Below are 22,376 nucleotides of genomic sequence, written 5' to 3' on the forward strand. Positions count from 1 at the left end.
GGAATTTTTATGCATACCTGTGTTACCTTTCAGTAATGCATCTCCTCTTTTTTTTTCCTTGTTTTTTTTTTTTTTTTTTTTTTTGGCAATATGTAACTGGTGATCCTACCAACACTGCTCACTTTCAAACGGGCAGTGAAAAGTATTCCTGCATGGATTTCCAGGGTATTGTGCTCCATAAATGGCTTTTACTGAGAACTGCTACTTTTACATACTGCTTCATTTACTTTAGAATATTTCAACTCCCATTTTTATCTGTTGTTCCCCTTTTGGACTTTGGTGAATCACACTGATTACTACTCTATCTAGAAAAAAGCAGGGCAGAAATCTTGAATGTGCTCAACCACTGAGCAATGGCAGTTCTTAGGGCTATCAACTGTCATGAACAAATCAGGATTTTCACAGCAATTTAAACAGTCCTGACATGTGAAGAGGCAGCTTAGTGAAATCCCTTGGATTTTAATCTGAACCTTTAAGGAAGGTTTTGTTTTTGCAACCTACATTCAGAAATTAAGAACAGCCTCAGTTTCCATGCAGAAACATTAAAAATAAGATGAATTAGTCATAGCCAAAAGTGAAGTCATGCTTTATTACACGAGACAAGGTCCTGCTGGAGCAGCTGTATTCCTTGGTTCCTAGCTATTAGCTCCAAGTAGCATGCCCCATATGCCTTGCTAGACAAGGTGCCTTCTGGACAGTGCTTGCCGAGCGCAAGGAGCTTTAGGTTCTGATGGCAAGGGATTTGCTAAATAAAGCTTAAATCCGCCAGCTTCATCCCTAGATGGAATACCGTGACAGTAAATAACAAAGCATAAATCGAAATAATACACGGTAGCCACACATTTTTTGTTTCACATATTCGCCTGCATGGCTTTATGGCCACTTAACTGATCCATAGCAAATGTCAACCTTTCTTCCACTGTAAACAACTGTCTCCTGCCATCTCAAAAGAGCAAATAATAGAAAGCTGTATTAGTACATGCAGAGCGCCACTGAGAACTCCAGCGAGGACAGGGCAGATCTCATTGGCTGGCCTTGGGCAAATCACTTCCTCAGCCTTAGCCCTTGCTTCCCCATAACTCCCACACCATGGACAGGAAAGTGGCTGGGGAGTGTGATCAGAAAAATGGTCCTGGAGGAAAGGATTAGGCCCTCTTACACACAGCTGCTCCAACCAAATCTCCTACTCCCTCATGACTATTTCACTTTTTAAAAATAAATAGGGAGAGGTGAATAACTTGTCTTGGTTGACTTTGAGGCTGCATCCTTGTTTGCAAAGTAGTTTACAAATGGAATTTGCCACAATAAAGGAGCATTTACCAAGTGGACAACACTGCTCCACATGTTGGGCTGAGATAAGAGAGGAGTTATGTACTAATCAGTTTCCTCTCATCCTTGAGCTCCATACTTTCAGCTGATCCCAGACAAGGGTGGTGGCGAAGATGGGTGAGACTTTCAGTCCCTAGCTTGTGTCAGCTAAATGAATGGCCGCGAACTGCCAGACTTGTCTCAGTAGCAGCTGCTGAGAAGGGGCAATAGCAAGTCTCTAAAGGTGATAGAAATATTACTAATAACTTTCTTATTATTTTCTTTATTATGAGTTCTAGGTTATAGTTTGTGTTTGTATACTATGGGGAAGGGAGAATAATATGTGTAAATATGTGTAAGTATGTATTAGTATGTATTTGACTGGGTTTTTTTTCAAACCTTGAATAAAAATTTAATATGCAAAAAAAAAAAAAGAAATATTACTAATAACTTTACTATTGTACTTTATAAAACTATCAGCATATATGAATATTCATTCATTCATTCAGACTTGACAGCTCAACAGCAGTTGATTAGTCAAAGAACGAAACACATCATTTTTCTTTGCAATAAAATATGTACAGCCCTTTTAAAACGTGTTTCAATAGAACACAAGAAAGGTAATAAAACTTCAATCTAGTTATCTGCGCAAGCCCATTTAACTTGTGTTTGTATTTGATGGGTTTGACCTTTTCAAGCATTCTGGGTCTGAAACAGAGTTCGTATTTCACTGTGTGTACATTTTAATTGCTCTCATATATGAACATAGAAGTTGGATGCTGGGCTTTCTTTTAAGAGCCTACGAAAATCAAATCTGACAGATACCAGTTGACAATGCCTGTAGTTCATCCCTGTATAGCAATTAGTGCAGACTAATTGACTTCCACACAGACCACATGGATATTAGATTCTAATTTAAGCTACATGCCATATTTTTCTTCTGAAGAGGCAACCTGCTTTAAAATCAACTGTGAAGTGAAAAAAATGTACCAACTCACACTCTGAGCATTAACACCTGCAGAACTGATTGAAGGCTAAAACCACTCCTGATTTTATAAAGTGAAGTGCATGTGTGGGGTACGGATATACAATCACAAGGCTCTCTATATTTTGGTTTTTAAAAAAACAAACTCCCCTGCAACTCATCTGAGGTTTTCTACAATATTTTGACTCAATCACAGTAAGACACTTTGGATCTAAATTGCAGCCAAAATCTGCTACCAAGTTAGGGTTGTGCAAGATATTTTTGGCTCCCTACATGGAAAATCCAGTGGCACAATCCACCAGGAAATTATTTTTAGAAGCCTAAGCAGAATGAGTAGGAAATATGGCTTAGCACAGCTCTTATTCATTTCAGTGGGCCTTGTGCAGGGAAACTTCTGAGTGAATTGTGTGCTCTAGGTTTGAGCCATCTGCCTTGCCCTCTATGTGATCCTTAGGCTGCAGTCCTAGATGTACTAACCTAGGAGTTGGTTCTCTTGAATTCAATGGAACTTATCTTCACCATAACTGTACTGTCTGATTTTGTGCTATGTCCTGCCCCCTTAACAACCATGTTGTTGCTGGCACCTACAGCACTCTGAAAATTCAAGGTGTCCATTGATCCGAAAAAGATTGGCAACCCCCGTTTTAATGCTTCCTGTTCATTAGATGTTCAGAAGTAAGTCCCATTGACTTCAATGAATCTTACTCACATGTAAAAGATTGCAGCCTGAATGAAAGAGATTCTTTTTCTACTGAAAATATTGTGAAAGGTTACAAAGAATAGATGCTGCAAACTGGGGAAAAAACACCTTTAAAAACCCAGGCTACTCTTTTGGCAGTTATTAGAGGCCTGTGTAATTACATAATCTTATTACCACTTGTGCTGTCATCCTCCCTTCTTCCTCCTTCAGTGATAATCTCATTGCTGAGTCTAGCCAGTCTGATCTAAACATGCAAAGTTTAAAGGTAAAGATAAAGGGATGCCTGACTGTTAAGTCCAGTGACTCTGGGGTTGCGGCACTCATCTCGCTTTATTAGCCAAGGGAGCCGGCGTTTGTCCGCAGACAGCTTCCGGGTCATGTGGCCAGCATGACTAAGCCGCTTCTGACGAACCAGAGCAGCGCACGGAAACACCGTTTACCTTCCTGGCCGGAGCAGTACCTATTTATTTACTTGCGCTTTGACGTGCTTTCGAACTGCTAGGTTGGCAGGAGCAGGGACCAAGCAATGGGAGCTCACCCCATTGTGGGGATTCGAACAGCTGACGTTCTGATCGGCAAGCCCTAGGCTGTGTGGTTTAGACCACAGCGCCACCCGCATCCCTTATGCAAAGTTTACTCCTGTGCAATAGAGAGCTTTATTCTTTTAGGCACTGTACACGCCACTCTTTATAATCTGGTAAGGAAAAGAGAGCATTTATTTAATAACACATTCTGAAGTCATTGGCTACACTATGAAACTTTAAACCCACAGTCTTTTACATGAGACTCCTACACAAAACTCAATTGAGCAAAAGGTAATAGCAAATAATGGAAGGACATGATTCTGGTACCTTTAATAGTGTTGTAGAAGGGGAAATTTCAGAAGGTAGATATTTTCATTCCTATTCATAAGAATCCTGCCAAAAAACTATACATAACCAGAAGTACAGGATCTCAGTCCAATTTGTACCTAGCTGGTGACTCGCTTTGAGTTTGGTGCATCTATAAATAACTAGGAAACTTTTGGCTGCCTCTTCATTTGTTGCCCAGAAACTAGAGATCTACTGATAAATTCACAGTCAGTCTGTCAATACAAAATTTATAGGTTTTGTAAGAGTGGTGTACAGTGTACACTCAAGGAGAAATTTAATCAGCTACAGCACAACCTGCCTCACTCAATACCCCCCGCCCTGCCGTGTAAGTAGAGACAATTAACCTACGCCTTTGGGTACACAGAGCAGTTCAGGTCATACACAGGGATTCAAAGGCAGCATTTTACTTCCCGGGTCTCCTTTTTAAACACACAGCTCAATACAGTATTTCCACTTTTACAGAAATATAACCCCATAAACCAATAAAAACCCATAAACAAAAGCCATGGCATTTGTTAAGATGGTCTCTTATATGGGCCTAGTTCTGGGAGAGATAGAAAACACATGCCTGAACTGTGCCACTATAAATTGCAGGTGGGGGCTTCATGGAACTGAAAGTTCCTCTCTATACAAAAGCCATATAGTACAAAATTCCTTCACACAGAAAACTAGCATGTCAGGGAGAGTAGCAAAGTTATAACTCTTCTCCCAAATACCTAGCTTTCATTATTTAGGAACTTAGTTTCTGATGTGACACACTCCTCACATACATCGGAGTTGTGTGGGCAGCCAAACATAGGCTTACCATTTCAGTAAGAAGCAGGATTTAGCAATAATTGTTCTATTTTACATACTTTAACCAGCAACTCCTGCTCAATCCATGTAAAACAAGTTTATACTTAAAACGATTGATTTACATTAAATAAATTTAGGAGGTAAGTGTTTCATTACATCATTTAGGGTACCCCTAGTGGTCTAACTATATGGCTGGCAAAACAAAACCCCAAATTCAAGCCCTTTTGCTTTGCTTTTCATAAGTCAACCATGGGTAGATTTACCAAAATTACTCCTTTCCACGGCCATTTCAGCTCTACAGAAAGGCTTCCCATCTTTGGACATACTAAAGTGACATGCAATGTCCATTCAGCCTTTTCCTCCTCCATGGAAGGAAGCACTTCTACAAACATTATTTTATTTATCTCAGGGAAAAGACACTTCTATAATACTATGGAGATAGAACAAAGGCAAAACAGGAAATAAAAACCTACTCAAAGCTACAGAGTTACACTTTAAAAACAAAACAAAATGCAGAGGATAACATCTCTGTCCCTCTGTTACACCATTTTCCACTATCCTGCCTTGCATAGCTTATCCAGTCTGCAAAGCCATCTTAATATAGTTAAACACACAGGTGGGGAAGCATCGTCTCTCCCAGTCACATGCAGGAATTACTGTCTAGCAGCACTCTCCAAGAATCCTTAGGACTCACCTGACAGCTAATATTTCCCCTTATCCAGAGCTTTTTAAAATGGGCAACTGTCAAGAGGCAGATCTTTTTGGACAGAACAGTCTGCTGCAGTCTGATAAGAGAGGCAGTATCACCTCCTTAGTACATAGCGCTTCGATCTTTCAATGTAAGAAACCAAAGCTCACCAATATTTTCTGCACTTCCCAACTTTTGCACTGTATCAGTAAATAAATAATAATAACAAAATTAAGTCTAATTACAAGGATAATAGTAAGTTAGAGGCCAGCTGCTTGGGCTGGTTTGAAGCTCAAACCAGGGATATTTGTAAGCCTAGCTTCAATGTAAGGGAATTTCACATCTCTATATATTGCAAGAAATTACACACAAATCATTCCCCACATATTTCACCAAAGTTGCATAAATACTTCCAATGCGACTGTCACCAAATTTACTTATAAGCAAACCCTACTAATAAAGCTTACCTGAAAATCAGGCTGCAATCCTTGGTACTTCTTTGGGAGCAAGTCCATTCCACTGTAATCCATTTACTCCTGAATAAACAAGGACAGGAATCAGCTAATGCAACTGAAGTCATGAGAACTAGTTTCTTTCCACTAAACACAGTATCACTATCTGTGATTCTCAGGCATGCAGATTTAATTAACTGATATGTACAAAAAAAAGTAGCAGGATGACTAATATAGATAGTGCCATCGCAAAACCTTCTGAAATGTATTTCACATTATCAAAGATCGTTCAACTAAAGCACACCAATTGAGATGGGACATGGCTGTTTTTAAGAAGGGCAGGCATTATCTGTAATGATGGTTTCTTTACACTGTTTGAAGGAACTCCTTTAAAATTCAGGCATACCACTAGACACAAGGACACGGCTCCCTGACTCTTTGAACAGTTGTGTGGCTGAAGGTGCAGCTTTTCTCTGCCTTACCACTCTATTTAATAACCAGCTGCACCTGGTGGGATTCCCTTGTTGCACAAATTAAAGGCATATGAGCTCTGTTCTTGCCTGCAGCAGGTCTTCTTAGGCACACTCATATTTTGGTTTATTAAATAAGTCAGCAAATACTCTTAAGGACACTGTATTTAGATTTTCTTTTCATATTTAGGTGTTGCTTGGCAAGCTTAAAAACAACACTTCCTTCAAATAATATATCTGAAACCTTTATGAATTGCCCTGTCTCATCTAAATTTGATTACAAAAATGCAAAATACCCTCAAAAGAGGCATTGAAAAATGTCTTCATTCATTCGCGATGACATTTTAAACTACTGTTCTATACATTATAAGGCACATTTTAATGCAGCGTTCCCCAACCTGATGTCCTTCTGATGTTGGACTACAATGCCCATCAGCCTTGGCCATCAGCCATTTTGGAAATGGCTGATGGGAGCTGCAATCCAGCAACATCTGAAGGGCATCAGGTTCCCCATGTGGTCTAGGAAACTATGCCAGTGCAAAAGACTATGACCCGGAAGGACTGGGACCTCATCCAATTTTTCTCAGCCACTGACTGACAGAAACACAGATGGTTAGCTGAAAAAACACACAACAGAACTCTGAATATGTAGTAAACATAAAATGTGGTTGCTCTCTTTAAAATGCTTAATCTAGTAATATTGATTTAACCAAACGGGCACACTCCAAAATCTATTCAGAGCTACTTGGCTGGTGAGAGGAAGGTATGTTAGTGTCAGGACTACACAAGAAATTGAAGTAGCTTATTACATACAGTCCACAACCTTTGCATAGCTATGCTCAATAGATTAGTTTATCATTTTCATTTAGTTTAGGAAAGACAGCTACCCAGTTCAAGCACAAGTGAGACTAAGATCCACAGCATTCAGATATACTATTTTAATGCAAATATTAAAACTGGTGTTTTCTTGCTCATGCATTATAGAGTTTTCCTGGCAGTGTTCCTGCATTATTATTATTTTAAAAATCTGATTATGACAAGCAAAAATACAGCAGGTAATAGCTTTTCCCATCAGTGGATCTTCTGGTTATGGAAAGCTTTCCCTGCTTAATTTATGTTGGCAATGAAACCATTAAATGCGCACAAGCTCTATCAAATGTTAAAGGCACAGTAGTTTCCACAATGAAATTTGAACTAACTGCCAGTTGCCCTTCAGTTATATACTCATGTTAATTAAGGCTAAGCAAGCAGGGCAAGAGTTTTCCACCACTTTCAGTTCTAGTCTGGGGAAGTAGAGAGCCCTTACCCTTTATAAAGTTAGCAGATTGACTTTGCCTTTTATTTATTCATTTATAAAAGTATTTATATGCCACTATATCATAAAAAATATCAAAACAGATTACAGCAATGACACATAAAGCATGCAATTAAAAACATATAAAAAGGTTAAAAACAGACATAAAATAACCATTGAGGAAAGATGTATTCTGAATTGCCTGCTCAGGCCTGGTAGAATAGAAAAAGTTTCAGCAGGCATTTGAAAGTTGGCACTGAAGCTACCTGCCGAATCTCTATTCACAGAGTATTCCATAAGGAATGGACCAATGATACAAAAGTGGTTGTCAAATGACCTACACCAACTCATAGAATGGTCAGTGATACTCCAGTAGATGTGATGATAGATTGGGCAAGAGATTTAGGACATAATATAATGTTTGAGGACTGGGAAAGATTCTGGAAGAAAGGGGTTAAGTTCACCGCATGTACTTTGTTAAAGGAAAATATTATGAAGATGATGTATAGATGGTATTTGACTCCTGTAAAACTAGCAAAGATGTATCATAATTGTGATAATACATGTTGGAAATGTAAAGAAAAGGAAGGAACATTCTTTCATATGTGGTGGACCTGCCCCAAGGTGAAAGACTTCTGGGAAAAGATTTATAATGAATTGAAAAAAATGTTGAAATATACATTTATAAAGAAACCAGAGGCCCTTCTTCTTGGAATAACAGGTTCGGAATTGCCCAAGAAAGATGTTAATCTATTTTTGTATGCCACAACTGCGGCTCGTATTTTGTTAGCTAAAAAGTGGAAAACTCAAGAATTACCAATAGTAAAAGAATGGCAGATGAAGATGATGGATTTTATGGAGCTAGCCGATCTAACCAGAAGAGTCTGCGACCAGGAGGAGGAGGAATACCACGAAGAATGGAAGAAATTTAATTATTATTTAGCTAAATTTGTTAAGCTAAAATAACTGGAAATAGCGTCCAGATACTTAATGGGCTTAGGATTGTATTTATGTCTGATAAAATAATATGTTTAATACAAGAAGGAGAAGATTTAAAGATGTTAATGTTTAATTTAAAGGGTATCAAAATTGGGATTTGGAAAACCGTTATAAGGATGTGCAATGAAATTCAACTAAGGGGAAACGAGGAAGTCGTTTTACAAAGTAAATAACTGTTATTTTCAATAAGGGTATGATTTATGTTTGTTATGTTTTGTTTGTTTTGTGTTTTTCTTTGTCGTTGATATTGTAAAAACTAATAAAAGTTTTGCAAAAAAAAAAAGATACTCCAGCAGATGACCTCAGTGATCTAGTTGGAATATAAGGGTTCAGGTGATCCCTGAGGTACCCTGGACCTAAGTTGTTCAGGAGTTTATAAATTAATGCAAGAACCTTGAACATGGCACATCTGTGGATGGTCAGCCAAGGCAGCTGTTTTAACCTTGACATCACATGTTCTTGACCAGATGCCCCCACCAGCAGGAGTTTCCAAGCCAGACCAAGGGCAGCCCCACATAGAGCACATTACAGTAATCCAGCCTTGAGGTTACCAACACATGGACTACAGTGATCAGGCTATCCCTATCCAGGAATAGCCATACAGTGGACGCTCGGGTTACGAACGTGATCCGTGCAGGATGCACGTTCACAACCTGCAGTGTTTGCAACCCGCGTCTCTGCACGCATGGGTTGTGATTCAGTGCTTCTGCACATGCACGACCACCGAAACCCAGAAGTAACCAGTTCTGGTACTTCCGGGTTTTGGTGGTCCGCATCCCAAAAAAACACAACCTGAAGCAGCTGTAACCCGAGGTATGACTGTAGTTGGCAACTTGCTAATTTCCCAAACATGGGAATGACGCAAAGCACCTCCCGTCTTCCCAGGATTCAGTTTATTGGCCACCACTGCATTCAAACACCGATCCAGAGCTTTCATAACCTCTCCTGATTTAGAGGACCAAGAGGTGGTGCTATTTCAGATATAAAGGCTACACTCTAGACAGAAGAGTGAATTTACAGTGTAGTAAATTCCTTTATCTCTCTCCTTGTATGGACGCAGACATTGGCTAGAATCCAAATAATTGTACAACGTGCTCCATGTAGCTGGAGGGCTTTTTAGGCCATGTCTCTTGAACCAGCTTCCCATTCAAAATGCAACACAGCCCTTTTGAAATGGAGAAGACTTTCAGAAGTAGTTTGTTATGTGGAAAGGGGTAACATTACCTGGACTGGAACTACTCCAGACTCTGGTGTACTGGAAAATATAAAACAAAGACCAGATTCCATTAACATTACAGTAACCTACTGCTGAAAGTTTAAGAGCTCAAAAACCCCACGCCCTTGAACATTTTACACCATTAAAGGGTTAATGACTGCCTCTTGGAACTGGAAATGAAGTGTTTATCATGGTGACTATCTGAGCTGGTGATTTGGCAGCTAAATATCAGCCTTGTACTGTGCACACTACTGACATCTAATGGTTAGGATTGCTGCTGCATGCAAATGCATATGTCAGGCTGAGCTAATATTTCAACTGATGCAAAATACAAATCTAGATTTTGTTTTGCTTATTTATTTTTGCTTTTGACAGTACATATCATAATTATAGCTTTTTTTTTGCTACAATAGTTATATGAAAGATGCAAATACTGTTTATTTTAAAGGATTTGTTTTAATTTAGGGGCAAACCAATGTCCTTCTTTGTGGCTTTTTCCATGCACCATATTTCAAAATACAGTTGAACATCTCCTAAAACTGGCTGATTTGATTAGAACCATGGTAGAAGATGCAACGTTTGAACATATGCACTGCAGCTCTAATTTCAAGTGCAATCTTATGCATCTTTACTCAAAGGTAAATCCCCCTGGATTCAATGGGGCTTCCTTCCTAATTAGTGTGCTTAAAACTGCAGACTTAATCTGTTTTAACTGTGATTTTTCATCTACAGATGGCTGATCATTTTGCTGAAGGGCAGATTTTTTTATAAAAAATATTTAAATAAATAAAGCACCAGGCATCAAGTCTTGCATCAGCTGCCATCTGTGCACATCTTCAAGGTGCTATACACCTTTGAAAGAGGAGAGGCCACCCATCACCTGCATACTAATTTAAGCTCTCAATACTCTAATTTAAACCCTTAGTTCTTTAAATTGGAAGTGTGGAACCTCTTGCTTCCAGGTGCTGCTGGACTACAATTCCCATCAGGCCACAGCTTTGATTTTACAGCAGCTGAGTGGGGTTGGCAGAGAAGTAAGGAAAGGATCAGGTCATCATTCCAAGCAGTCCTTGCTACTGGAATAGTATTCAGCACTATGGCTGTGATGCACCCATTGCAACCTTGTGAATTGACTACTGCTGTATAAAGAATTAATATATGGACCCACACGTGTAGGTGAACAACAAAAAGAAAATGGATGGGTGCCTAGATTCAAAACATGGGGCTAGCACACAGCAAGCTCCAGAAGCAGAATATTAAACTCACAACAATAAGCAGCAATGTAGTCTTGGAGATATAGATTGTTAAACCATTTTTATCCCATTCAGTGGTGCATAACAGTTGACCTCTTTCTGCCCCTAGAGCAGACCACACACTGTTAAATAAGTTTAAAATACTTTACTTACAGATTCAAGGTCTCAGTCATGCATTGTTCCATGCAGCAGCAAAGATAATACAGGCAAAATTCTATTGGGTAGAAAGTACAGAATATAGTTCCAAACACATGCTGTAAGCTCTGAAGCAAGTTTACACACCTCCATCTCATTACATGTTGCAGGGAGAGGGGGGGGGAGAGAGAGAGAGAGAGAGAGAGAGAGAGAGAGAGAGAGAGAGAGAGAGAGAGAGAGGAAGGAAGGAAGGAAGGAAGGGGCGTGTCCTAGCTGAGTCTATCTAGCAATACAATTCTGTGGTACTTCATGCACTAACTAGCCCTATGACTGTTAGTTGTATTTGACTTCAATCTCCCACATGCTGGATCCTGGTGTGACACAAGCCAAGAAACCAGGATCCCACTGGGCATCCAGGGAGGGGTTTAAGCCAGGCTAGGAGCTCAGCACTGCAGCCGTGAGGCCTAGGCAATGGACATACAAAGTCTATGCCCCTGCGTGAGCACAGATAATTCTCACCCAGGCAAATAACCAACAGATTGGGAGGGCCTTGGTGCTGGATTTGCTTCTTCTCCACCAGGGAACACAACTTATTCCACTTTATCCCTACCTGGAGATCCAGGAAACATGCACCCATGGATGTAGTTGACTTGACCACTGTGTCAACCTCACATGTTTTCCTTCCCAGTGCACAATGCTGTGCCTGAGGATCCATACACACTTCCATCCTACAACATATTCAAAAATTACCAGTGGTAGCTGCTATGATGAGCAGAAGTAACCCTTAAAGGCCCTTGAGTGCCACTGGCCTGTGTCCTGGTGAATGAAAAATTGCCCAGCACTGTTAGGTTGAATTCTTAAGTGGACCAGCCATCAATTCCAGTTGGCAGAGGGGTGGTGGATCGCTCCATCCAGCCTACTAGATTTCTGCACCAGCTACAAAGGAAGCACAGTTTATTCCTGCACAACGAGCATGGAAACACAGAGAGCTGGCAGAGGATGAACAAATCACTCCATTCTGCTTCCACCTGTCCTCTTGGTACAATGCAGTTATTTAGTACATTGCTAAGAAGCTAAAAGCCAGCATTTCCATAGCAGACCAACACAAAATGTGCAAGGTTACAAGTCTGGATTAGGAGTTATGTTGTACTCAAGTCTCTGTATATGATTTGGGATGCTGATTCCTCCCCTGCCATACTTTAAATGTTAAGGACAGCTTTGTGGGCATCAATCGTCTGAGCACTTCAATTATTCTTATTCTCTGTCCTAGTTCATCATGTTCAATTGTATAGCATCTAAAATTGTTTCAGGGAGAAAAGCATTTTAGTTTCCAGTGAAAATGGAACGTTAGTTGCTTTTGGTTACTTCAAAGCTTTATTTTGCTGAAGGAAACAGTTGTCACATGACAGCTTCTTTTTAAAAAGGAAAGTGAAATTCCCCCCTACAGCTGATATTGCTGTGGTTTCTGAGGAATAGTTTATAGACACCAAGCGAAATCTGCCTCTAGCAAATAAAAAACAAACACTAAAAGGATATGGTCCATTATGAAACACACCACACTTAAGTATATAGAGCATTATGCAGCAGTTATTTCTGTCTATTCCACCTACTTGTCCTTATGCTGCTATAAATCTGCATTTATCTAGTTTGTGTGAAGAGCTTGCAAAACAATTTACAGCACAAACCTATACATGTAAATTCAGAAGTAGGACCCACTGACTTAAGTTAAGCTTATTTCCAGCTAGGTGGGTATCGGATTGTAACCTTACTCCTCCTCTTCCCCCACCCCACATTTTTTAATAGTAGTTGTATAAATTTTGTCATAGAAACTACGTCTTGAATGCACCATGAAAACAAAACAAAAACCCACAATATGTATAATTGTGTGGTTTTCCCATCCACAGTATTTCCATATACACTTCTCTGAACCATATACAGATATTGCAACATAGCTTAAATCTAAAACAATTGTTCCCGTTCAGTTCTTTAAGCTTCTGTTTCTGTCCATCAGACGCATGTTTATAGCCAGACGAAGCGATATAGCAGGTATGTACAGTAGTTATTCACAAGGGACAAATACTTAGGTTCTTTTCCATGTTTTGGGATCCAGTGCCCGTTGTTATATGCAGTCTACTAAAAACCAGAGGCCTAAATCATATTAGAAATAAGCCCCATTAGGTTTATTGGTACTTATCCTCATATAACTTCCTGAGATCTCGATATCTCTGATTATTATAGTGCTTGCACCTTCTCACCTGCTATCAGGCCATTGCCATGCCAAGTTATCCCCATATCCAGTGCTATTTTTCTAGGTGCTGAAACTCACCATGAACACCTCCCCTGTTCTGTTGTTGTTGTTCAATGGTGCCCACCAGAGAGGTGCTGGAACTGAGTTCCTGTGAGTTCTTCCTGGGGGGAAAACACCCCTCCCTATATCACAGGTTGTGGGGTGTGTATGAGGGTAATTACTGTGGAATAGCCACTTCTTGTTTACTTTTTACTGTGTTTCTGCAGAGTGTCATGAACATCTCTCCCTCCCAAGTCTTCCCTGTCAAGATTATTTTTCTGTAGCTCAGAAAAGCCTACTTTTTTTTAACATACTGTAATAGTTGCTCAGTTTCCCTAGATGTAGATAATGCATTGTGTTGCTCTTATGGTTGGGTTAAGGCCTGTATATGTTGTTCAGCCATTTTCTTCAGTGCAGTCTGTCTCTCCCCTCTAGGAACCAACTCTATTACTTTAAACCTTCCATTGCTAAAGTATATCATTCCCCCTCCCCTCTCACAGACACAAATTGCAGAGGGGCAGGGAAATTATAATGGGGTGTATGGGGGGGAGGGTATTTAACCCTCTCCCGACCCACCCTCCACCTTACAACGGGGAATGGGGTGGAGCATGTGGTAGAGCACCTGTTTTGCATGCCAAAGGTCCCAGGGGGGAAATCCCTAACTGAAACCCCAAAGAGCTGCCACTGCCAGCTAGTAAAATAGGTGGACCAATGGTCTGACTCTGTAAAAGCAGGACTTTTTTCATCCAGAACTCAGTTCCAGCACCTCTTTTTCTAGAAAAAATAGCACTGAGCATAAGGCAGCTTTTTATTTGTTTGTTATTAAATTTGTATACTACCCTTCATCCGTACACCTCAGAGCATGAAAATACAAAATAAGAACACAAAATACATAACAGGAACAAAGCAAAACAATAAACCAGCTTCTTCCACCCCCTCCCATAGACACCTTTAAAAGGATATAGGGTGTTAGCCAAAAGCCTGGCTGAAGAGAAATGTTTTTGCCTAGCACCTAAAGGTGTATAACAGGGGTAGGCAACCTAAGGTCTGTGGGCCGGATGCAGCCCAATTGCCTTCTCAATTTGGCCCGCGGACGGTTCTGGAATCAGCGTGTTTTTACATGAGTAGAATGTGTCCTTTTATTTAAAATGCATCTCTGGGTTATTTGTGGGGCCTGCCTGTTGTTTTTACATGAGTAGAATGTGTCCTTTTATTTAAAATGCATCTCTGGGTTATTTGTGGGGCATAGGAATTCGTTCATTTCCCCCCCCCCCCCAAAAAATATAGCCCCCCCCCCACATGGTCTGAGAGACGGTGGACTGGCCCACGGCTGAAAAAGGTTGCTGACCCCTGGTGTATAATGAAGGCACCAAGTGAACCTGGCTGTGCTTCTGTGAAGGAATCTTGTTTATTCAAATGAAGTGTTAACGGGCATTGCGTAATGTGCTCTGACATTTGTAGGGTAATGTTACATTGTAATGGATTCGCTGTGGGGAGTTTTTTTATCTGGCCCAGTAAAATATTGCTTGGTGTTAGAATTCTCGTTATGCATAAGAATATGCTTGTTTTGATTGGTGCGTTCGAGTTTTGAATTTTCAGTTGGACTGTGTGATTGGGTGGGGCAGGACTTGACGTTCCAGAAGAAGTGTGTGTGTGTATATATATATATATATATATATATCCAGGTGCTGGTGAGAAGAGGGCTAATTGTGAGTTGGAGTGGTTGGTGGAGTCAGGAAGGAGCAGGAACAGGAACAGAAGGAGGAGGACCAGGGGTCAGGGAAGGAGGAAGAAGACCAGACAGGTAGGTAGAATGATTTGGTGCATGGCGATTTGATTATTATCCCTTTCTCCACCAGATGGTGCTGTTGATTTATGATTGAATGCACAAATATCAGAAGTTAGTCTTTTCCAGTTCATGTTAGGGAAGGATGAACAAAGTGGTAGAAAATCACCATGCTTGAGCAACATCACTGATACGAAATTCAGAATATAACACAAGAATTATCAGTGGCCAAATAACTTGAGATCTGGTGTAGTTTAGCATAATGACTAAGAAGCTTAGCTATGAATCAGCACTATCAGGAACTCAACTAGATGACTTCAGTTAAGCCCCACCCCTCATTTTGTTCCCTTCCCCATGTGGGTAATTCTGTGTGCTTTACAAGGATGCTGTGAGGATTATAACAGAATAATGTATTGAACACTTGAAAACACATGGGGCTGTGCCCCTGATCATTCCTATTGCCGTCTCCCCTGCCACCCTCACAATAACCTCTTAGCTCAGGGCAACCCAACTTATATCAAGTGGGCTGCAAGAGTGCTTTGATGCAGAACCCATGGGCCACACATAGCCTCATAATGCAGGACGGGAGAAGCAAGCCCAAAATTGGACAACGACACCCCCCCCCCAGCCCTCACATACCCTTCACAAAGCTGGCTTTGGGAAGGAGGTGCATGTTTTCTAGCTTTTTCAAACCACTCCCATATCCTCATAGCTCTTTAAACCCCTTATTTTGCAAACTGCCCTGAGATCGTTTGATGAAGGGTGGTATATAAATTTAATAAATAGATAAATAAAACCCCATCATACCCTCACAACTCCTCTGTTCCCTGCTCTATTCAAACCTCTTCTGTTATTTGAAACTGCCATTAAAAAAACTGCCTTTTCTTTTGCTCTCCTGCCAAGCCCTGAGTTTACACAAATCCAGGATTGTGATGAGGCACTTACATATCCTCTAGTGGGACTGCACAATGACAGCCTTACATTGTTATCTATATAGGAAGATATAACTCAAAATAAAAAATGAGGTAACAGCATATTAACACTAAATGCAAAAATCTGTGGAAAAGACGTGCCCTGTGATAATATGGCATGCAAAGGGTTAAAATGTTCAGGGAAGTTTTTAATATGTAATGCTGTACTGTTTTTAACACTGATTGGGAGCCGCCCAGAGTGGCTGGGGAAACTCAGCCAGATGGGCGGGGTATAAATAATAAATTATTATTATTATTATTATTATTATTATTATAAAATGAGATTGACTGTTACACAATTGCTCCTCAGTGGGTGTCAGCCCTATACCAATTCAGTCTGGTGCAAGCCAGCCTCAGAGCTATTTGTTTTTCCTCTGTAGTTCAGCAACTGCTTTTTTTGGTGTCTGCTGTGGTGTAGGGTTAACAGGAAGGTGTGCAACCATGTGAGTAGATACACAAAGGATCCACTGAACCATATTGCATGGTGTCAGAGCTGGGCCTGTTCCCCATAGACATCTCAGCATGGTGGTTATGGCACAAATATGAGTTTCCAGGGAAGCTGGTAACTTCAGGGCAATGTGGCCAGCAACTGGAGAAAGTGGAAGCAGGAATCTGAAGTATACAGCATTGTTTGCGATGCAGTTATAAAGGATGGTGAATCAAAAACTGTCCTATCTCTGCATGTGCCTGGGGAAGAGGCTAGGAAGGTTTTCAATATCTTTCAGTTCACCAAATAGATAAGCAAAATACGTCATTTGTTACCAGCAAATCTGAGGCCTACCGCACTCCTAAAAAGAATGACTTGACAGAAACAAGTTCTTCACATGAATTCAGATGGAAGGGGAAAGCACTAATCACTATGTCACTGATTTAAAGATGCTTGCACAAACTTGTGGGTTTGGAGAATTGCTTGTCTTCCTCATTAAATAACCATGCTGTTTGTCGAGCATGCTCAGGCAGGCTGAGGGCTAGGTTGCTAAGAAACCTTTATTTAAATCCTAACTTGTGCTGTGTAGACATTTGTTAATCAGCTCCTGGACAAGGACCATAATCCTTTGTGGATGCTGTGCAAAAGGGATCCCCTGCTCCCTGGTGTTCCAGCTATTGTTGCTGGCAAGCCTCTTTATTTCTAACTGGACCCTGGTGCAGAGAATGTGGCCCAATTATTGCACAAGAAGGTGAAATCAATCCCAGCAAGTGTCACCCTGACTGCATTTGAAGGGACAAGAATGACACCAAGAGGAACATTCGTAGCCTTTTGCAAGAAAGGTGTTTTGAGGTGGGCCATGCAGCATGTGAGACTATGCAACTCATCAGGTGTGTGAATGAAGATCATGCCACTTGACCACTGCTAAAGACATAGCTCCTTACAGCACCCTCCTATATATTTTTGCTGGTCTGAGACACTTTCCAGGTGTGCATGACATTTATGTAGACTAAGTTGTGTCCCTAGTTGTTTATGGATGCAGGAATATCTCCAACACCATAGAGGACCAACTGCAACCAGCCCCACAGTACCTCAAGTTCATTGGGTCATCTCTAAAGTGACTAAGTCTATGTCCTGAACCCCTTGCTTACCTGGCAGCAAATCCAAAGTCCAGGGTCAAGCCACAAGACCAAAGTCCAAAGCTCAGGAAATGCAGTCCACAGTCAATCCAAGTAGCCAAATCTGAAGTGCAGCAGTCAGAATGCAGTCCAGAGTCAAACCCAAAGCAGACTCCAGGAGCATTCAAGCCAAAGTCTATCAACAGGGGCAGTTGAGCAGACAGCACCTCAGCTCTGCTTCCCTCTTTGCTTGCTGATTGCAGCATCTGGGCTTGATGAGGCTTGTGACCTTCACCTGTTCTGAGCCTACTCTAGCTGAGGAATCACACGCCTTCTCCCAGAGCTAACGAGCCCCACCTGGCCAGCTAGGGAGCTGGGCTGTGGGCTATTGTCTGTCCCAGCCTCCTAGAACACCCCTTCCTCTGCTCCCTACATCTCAGAGCCCACTGTGTTCATGGGGACAAGAGCCCCTCTGGCTCTGGTGATGGGTCCTGCTGCTCTGGTTCCTGTGCATCCATCCCCTGTCACCCTCTGAGTACTTCCTTCCCCATCATCCTGCCAGTTAATGATAGCCTATAGCATGGGTGAGTAGCTGAAGTATTATACAAAAGAAGAATGGGTCGCTTAGGCTGTGTCCTGACCCTAGAACTTCAAGAAGGCTGTCAGGAGACAATTTTACATTCACACAGATATTGATGTCCAGAGAAACTTGGCAAGGAAGAAACCCTTTGCCATCCTCAATGAAAAATATGACTACTGGCAATGGGTAGGAGACCCAGCCAGATGTGTGGGGTAAAAGTAATAAATTATTATTATTATTATTATTATTATTATTATTATTATTCTCAAGTCGTGGACTGAAGCCAGGTGACAGCAAAGTGGATGCCATTAATGAAATGCCTCCACTGGATTATAAAAAGGGTTTGCAACAGTTCTTAGAGATTGTTCAGTATTTGGCTGAGGTTGGCAGGAGCTGGGCCAGAACAACAGGAGCTCACCCTGTTGCGGGGATTTGAACCACTGACCTTCTGATCAGCAAGCCCAAGAGGCATGGTCACAGCGCCACCTTCTCCCCTAAAGAGTGTCATAGTGGGGGGGGGGGGTTGACAGCAAAAGATCTGTCTTCATTACTTCTCCAGCTTCTTCTATGTTTAACCACTTCATGCAAATATTCTGCAGTAAAGAATGATATAATTTAATCATATTTCCTTGGCAATCCAAAATTTAGAACTGCAGGTACTTTCACATCATACCCGTAGCAATCTAGGTGACAAACCAGTGGAAGTGGCATTTGAATGTGCTCCACCTGACCTATTCATAGATTAGCAGACAAAAAGGTTATTTAAGAGGTTATCGAAGATAACCTGAGACCATATTTACCTATGATGTTTGTTCCTGTATCACCGGCACAAAGAAGAGTTGGGATTAGGAACTGAGAATGACTTACCTATAGTGAATGGCTTCAGTCACATCACATTTTGTTTTTAGTGATTTGTGCAGCCACTCTTGGGAAGTTCTCCAACGCATGAAAAACTATGTGTTTATTAGTTAAAATATAGAATTAAGACCACTACTGCATAGACATTTTACAAACTTCAGTAGCTTCTGCTTTCCAGCCACCACCAGGAGGCACATGGCTCTTCTATGTTAATTTTCAGGTACCCAGACAGTTTTGCTTACATTTTACTGCTCTCTGCAATGCTGATAAAATGGGTGTTTCATTTGTGGGGAACTGGTTTAAGATATTGGTGTATGCTGGTTTGTCATTTAATACCAATTGGTGTTGAGATGGAGGCTAAGGAAAATTATTAAGCCCATGAAATAAATTTATGTGTTTAGTTCCCTATTTATAACATTTATACCCCACGTTTCAGAAATATTTTCCATGGGGCAGCTTATAAGTTTTTAAAAACCTGCTGAGTTTTATAGAAATTAATGGGGTATAACACTGCCATAACTTGCTCCAGGGTATGAGACTCTTAAGGTAGAAAATCTGTTTCACCCTTTGTGTTCTTATGTATTTATTAATCAGTAAGAGATTTGCTTAATTCAGTATCATGTCTCCACCAGTGACTAGTATGTGTCTGTGTTGAGCGATTCATACCTTGCTCACTACCACCAATGGTGACGTCTAAAAATTCTGCATTAAACATGCAACTGAAGCACAGTAGATAACTAAAAAGAACATCTAGGGAAGCCCAACCTAAGTCATGCTTTAATTTATTCACTTCATATAAAAATCTCTTAAGAATGCATCTGAACACAATATATAATACTATAACAACATACATTGTGTGAAACTTTGAAACAAAATAACCACCTGGAACAATGCAGTGTTCAACAGACATACAAACCCATTGATCATGCACAACTGTGCTATTTCATCAACTAGTTAGTCACAAGTTGGACTGAAAGCTTGGAACATAGTTTTACAAACTGAGATTGGCACTGTATACATGCCTAACAAGCTTTGTTGGAAGAAGTTTCACAGCACAATTATAACACCAGTTCACATTTTGTCATAGAAATTCACATTGGGTTGTTCATTAATTGGAAACTGACACTTAACATTTTGTGGCATTTTACTGTAGGTTTCTCTTTCAAAGTTTCAGTAGTTTCACATCATCTGAACAGATGATTCTAAATATTTCTCCATCACCCACCAACTGTGATGATTCCCCAAATGCCAGTGAAAATGAAACCCCCGTGAGCCAATGCTACCTGAATGCCCTCTCTGGGTTCAATATGTCTCTTTTAAGCTATGTTCAGGTTTTTCTACTTTATGCAATACAAAAGGTTACAAGAAAGGCAACTCTTATGCAGAGTATTCTACACAAGTAACATCACCACTGACAGGCAATGTTAATTTATATAAATTAATACTTACAAAACATTACATTATATACATTAAGTAATAAATACACTGTTATAAACAGTACTGGACATGTTAGAGCTCAAGGCAAGTGCAAGAGAGAAAAGGGGACATGAACAGTGGGGAAGAGAAAACACAAAGGACCAAGCGTGCAACTTCCACCCAGTGTTCTTTTTAAAAAAATAAGGGGAGGAGAATGTACATCACATTACCTCAGTATGTTGACTTTTACATGTGCTGTATTGTGCTAAGGAACAGAAAGCTACACTTTATCCTGTGCAAAAGAAAGGTCAAAAACAATTAACCGGGGGCGGGTGGGGGGGGGACATTTTTCAGTAGATAACAACACAGGTTTTGCAGGGTTGATAAAGTGACCAATGGTGCAGTAATGCAAAGAGGAGGGCACCCTGCTTTATTTAGCAAGTCAACGTGATTAAACTGCAATAAAGAAACAAGTATTGCCCCTACAAAGGAAGACCTATTTCGTTAAAACAGGAATATTTTTTAAAAAATTATACATCAATATCAAACATGTTTTGTTGTGTACTTAGTAGGTTTCTTGAAAAGACGTGGAAGGTTTTTTTTATAAAAAAGGCACACGGGTCTGCAGACAGGTGGACAAGTTTTAAATGCAGAGTTACAAATCAGTAGTTCTACATGCCAGACCTGTCTAGATTTCAAAATCTCTTAAGAATAGAAAATATTTCAGCCGAGTGTTGTTCACGATCAGGCTTGTTCAGTTGCAACTCACACTGGTTCCAGATTTTGTTTTTTTGGCTGACAAAGCTTAAGCTGCAATATAAATCACCTGTTAATTTCCTGAGCAATCACTACACGCTCTTTAACCCTGACTCCAATCTCAAGTAGCTGGAAAGGTCTTTTAGCCAATGGTAGGTGCTGGCCTAAGACCTCGATTTCAGGCTAGTTAGCAAGACAACCTGCATGTGCATGAAGTATTTAAATTCACCCTTACAGATAACAATATATTAGGTATCGATAGGTGATGTATCTTCTGTCACAATTTCTATATTAGCTTCACTTTGGGAACCCCTTCTTCCTGGGTCAATCACACAGAGTGTCTTTGTACTGCTGAAGTAGCTGATACCATCACTTTCTTTCTCAGGCCCATCAGAGTCCTCTTCTTCAAGCGTAAGCTCAAACTGGAACTTCTCCATCAGGCCCTGACAGTCTCTGTTGCGTTCATCAAGGGGAGGAGAAGGGCTCTGAGGGATCATGCTCTGGTACCAATTCCTGTTATCTTCTAGAGTATCCAGGATATCTTGGGCATCCGGCTGTACTAGGTCTGCCCATGTCTCCCAAAGTGGGTGGACAATGTAATCAATGAAGCCAACCTGCAAAGCAATAGAAAGACGTTATCATGGGTCCAAATTTGTTAAGAACCAAAGAAAGAACTGTAAGAAAATACACAACATGAAAAGCTGCCACTATAATGGGTGCAAAATGTGGTGAACTGCATTTAAGCTTGGGAAAAAAGAAGAGAGAAACTGAGAGCTGAAATTGACATGTCCTTCCATCCCTACCTCTGACGTGAAGTTTTGTAACAGTTTATAACTGTTAACATACTTTTCACAATGCACTGTATCTTTGGACAGAAACAGAGGGGTGGATGATGTTTCCCTTTAATATTTATATTCTCCTCCACCAGGAAAGAGAAAGGAGACAACTGCTCTTACACCCAGCCCCTTGCACTCAGTGTGGGGATACAGTAATGTTCTGGGGAAATGGTG

General features: G+C 40.6%; 2 protein-coding genes across 9 annotated transcripts in view; both read right to left on the reverse strand.

Annotated features, from left to right (window-relative positions):
* The window catches only part of SGIP1 (SH3GL interacting endocytic adaptor 1), a 137,472-nt gene extending 123,407 nt beyond the window's left edge, over positions 1–14,065 (reverse strand). Inside the window, exons 1-5 of one of the 5 annotated variants that reach the window (XM_077928612.1) lie at positions 13,769–14,065; positions 11,186–11,246; positions 9,788–9,818; positions 5,816–5,884; positions 3,964–4,077 (exon numbers count right to left, since the gene is read on the reverse strand). The gene's annotated coding sequence lies outside the window, so the exon portion shown is untranslated. Of the gene's footprint in view, positions 1–3,963; positions 4,078–5,815; positions 5,885–9,787; positions 9,819–11,185; positions 11,347–11,917; positions 12,669–13,493; positions 13,713–13,768 lie in introns of those variants that run through there. The other 4 variants (XM_077928615.1, XM_077928617.1, XM_077928616.1 and 1 more) reach the window with 4 other exon arrangements.
* Positions 14,066–19,959: 5,894 nt separating this feature from the next.
* Positions 19,960–22,376, reverse strand: part of PDE4B (phosphodiesterase 4B) — a 253,577-nt gene continuing 251,160 nt past the window's right edge. For all 4 annotated transcript variants that reach the window (XM_028733175.2, XM_028733177.2, XM_028733178.2 and 1 more), the window contains one exon: positions 19,960–21,980. In XM_028733175.2, the coding sequence (XP_028589008.1) occupies positions 21,615–21,980 (366 nt within the window). In that variant the 3' untranslated portion in view covers positions 19,960–21,614. The remainder of the gene's footprint in view (positions 21,981–22,376) is intronic.

Source organism: Podarcis muralis, chromosome 5 (genome assembly GCF_964188315.1).
Source record: "Podarcis muralis chromosome 5, rPodMur119.hap1.1, whole genome shotgun sequence".
In the NCBI taxonomy this organism is placed as follows: domain Eukaryota; kingdom Metazoa; phylum Chordata; class Lepidosauria; order Squamata; family Lacertidae; genus Podarcis; species Podarcis muralis.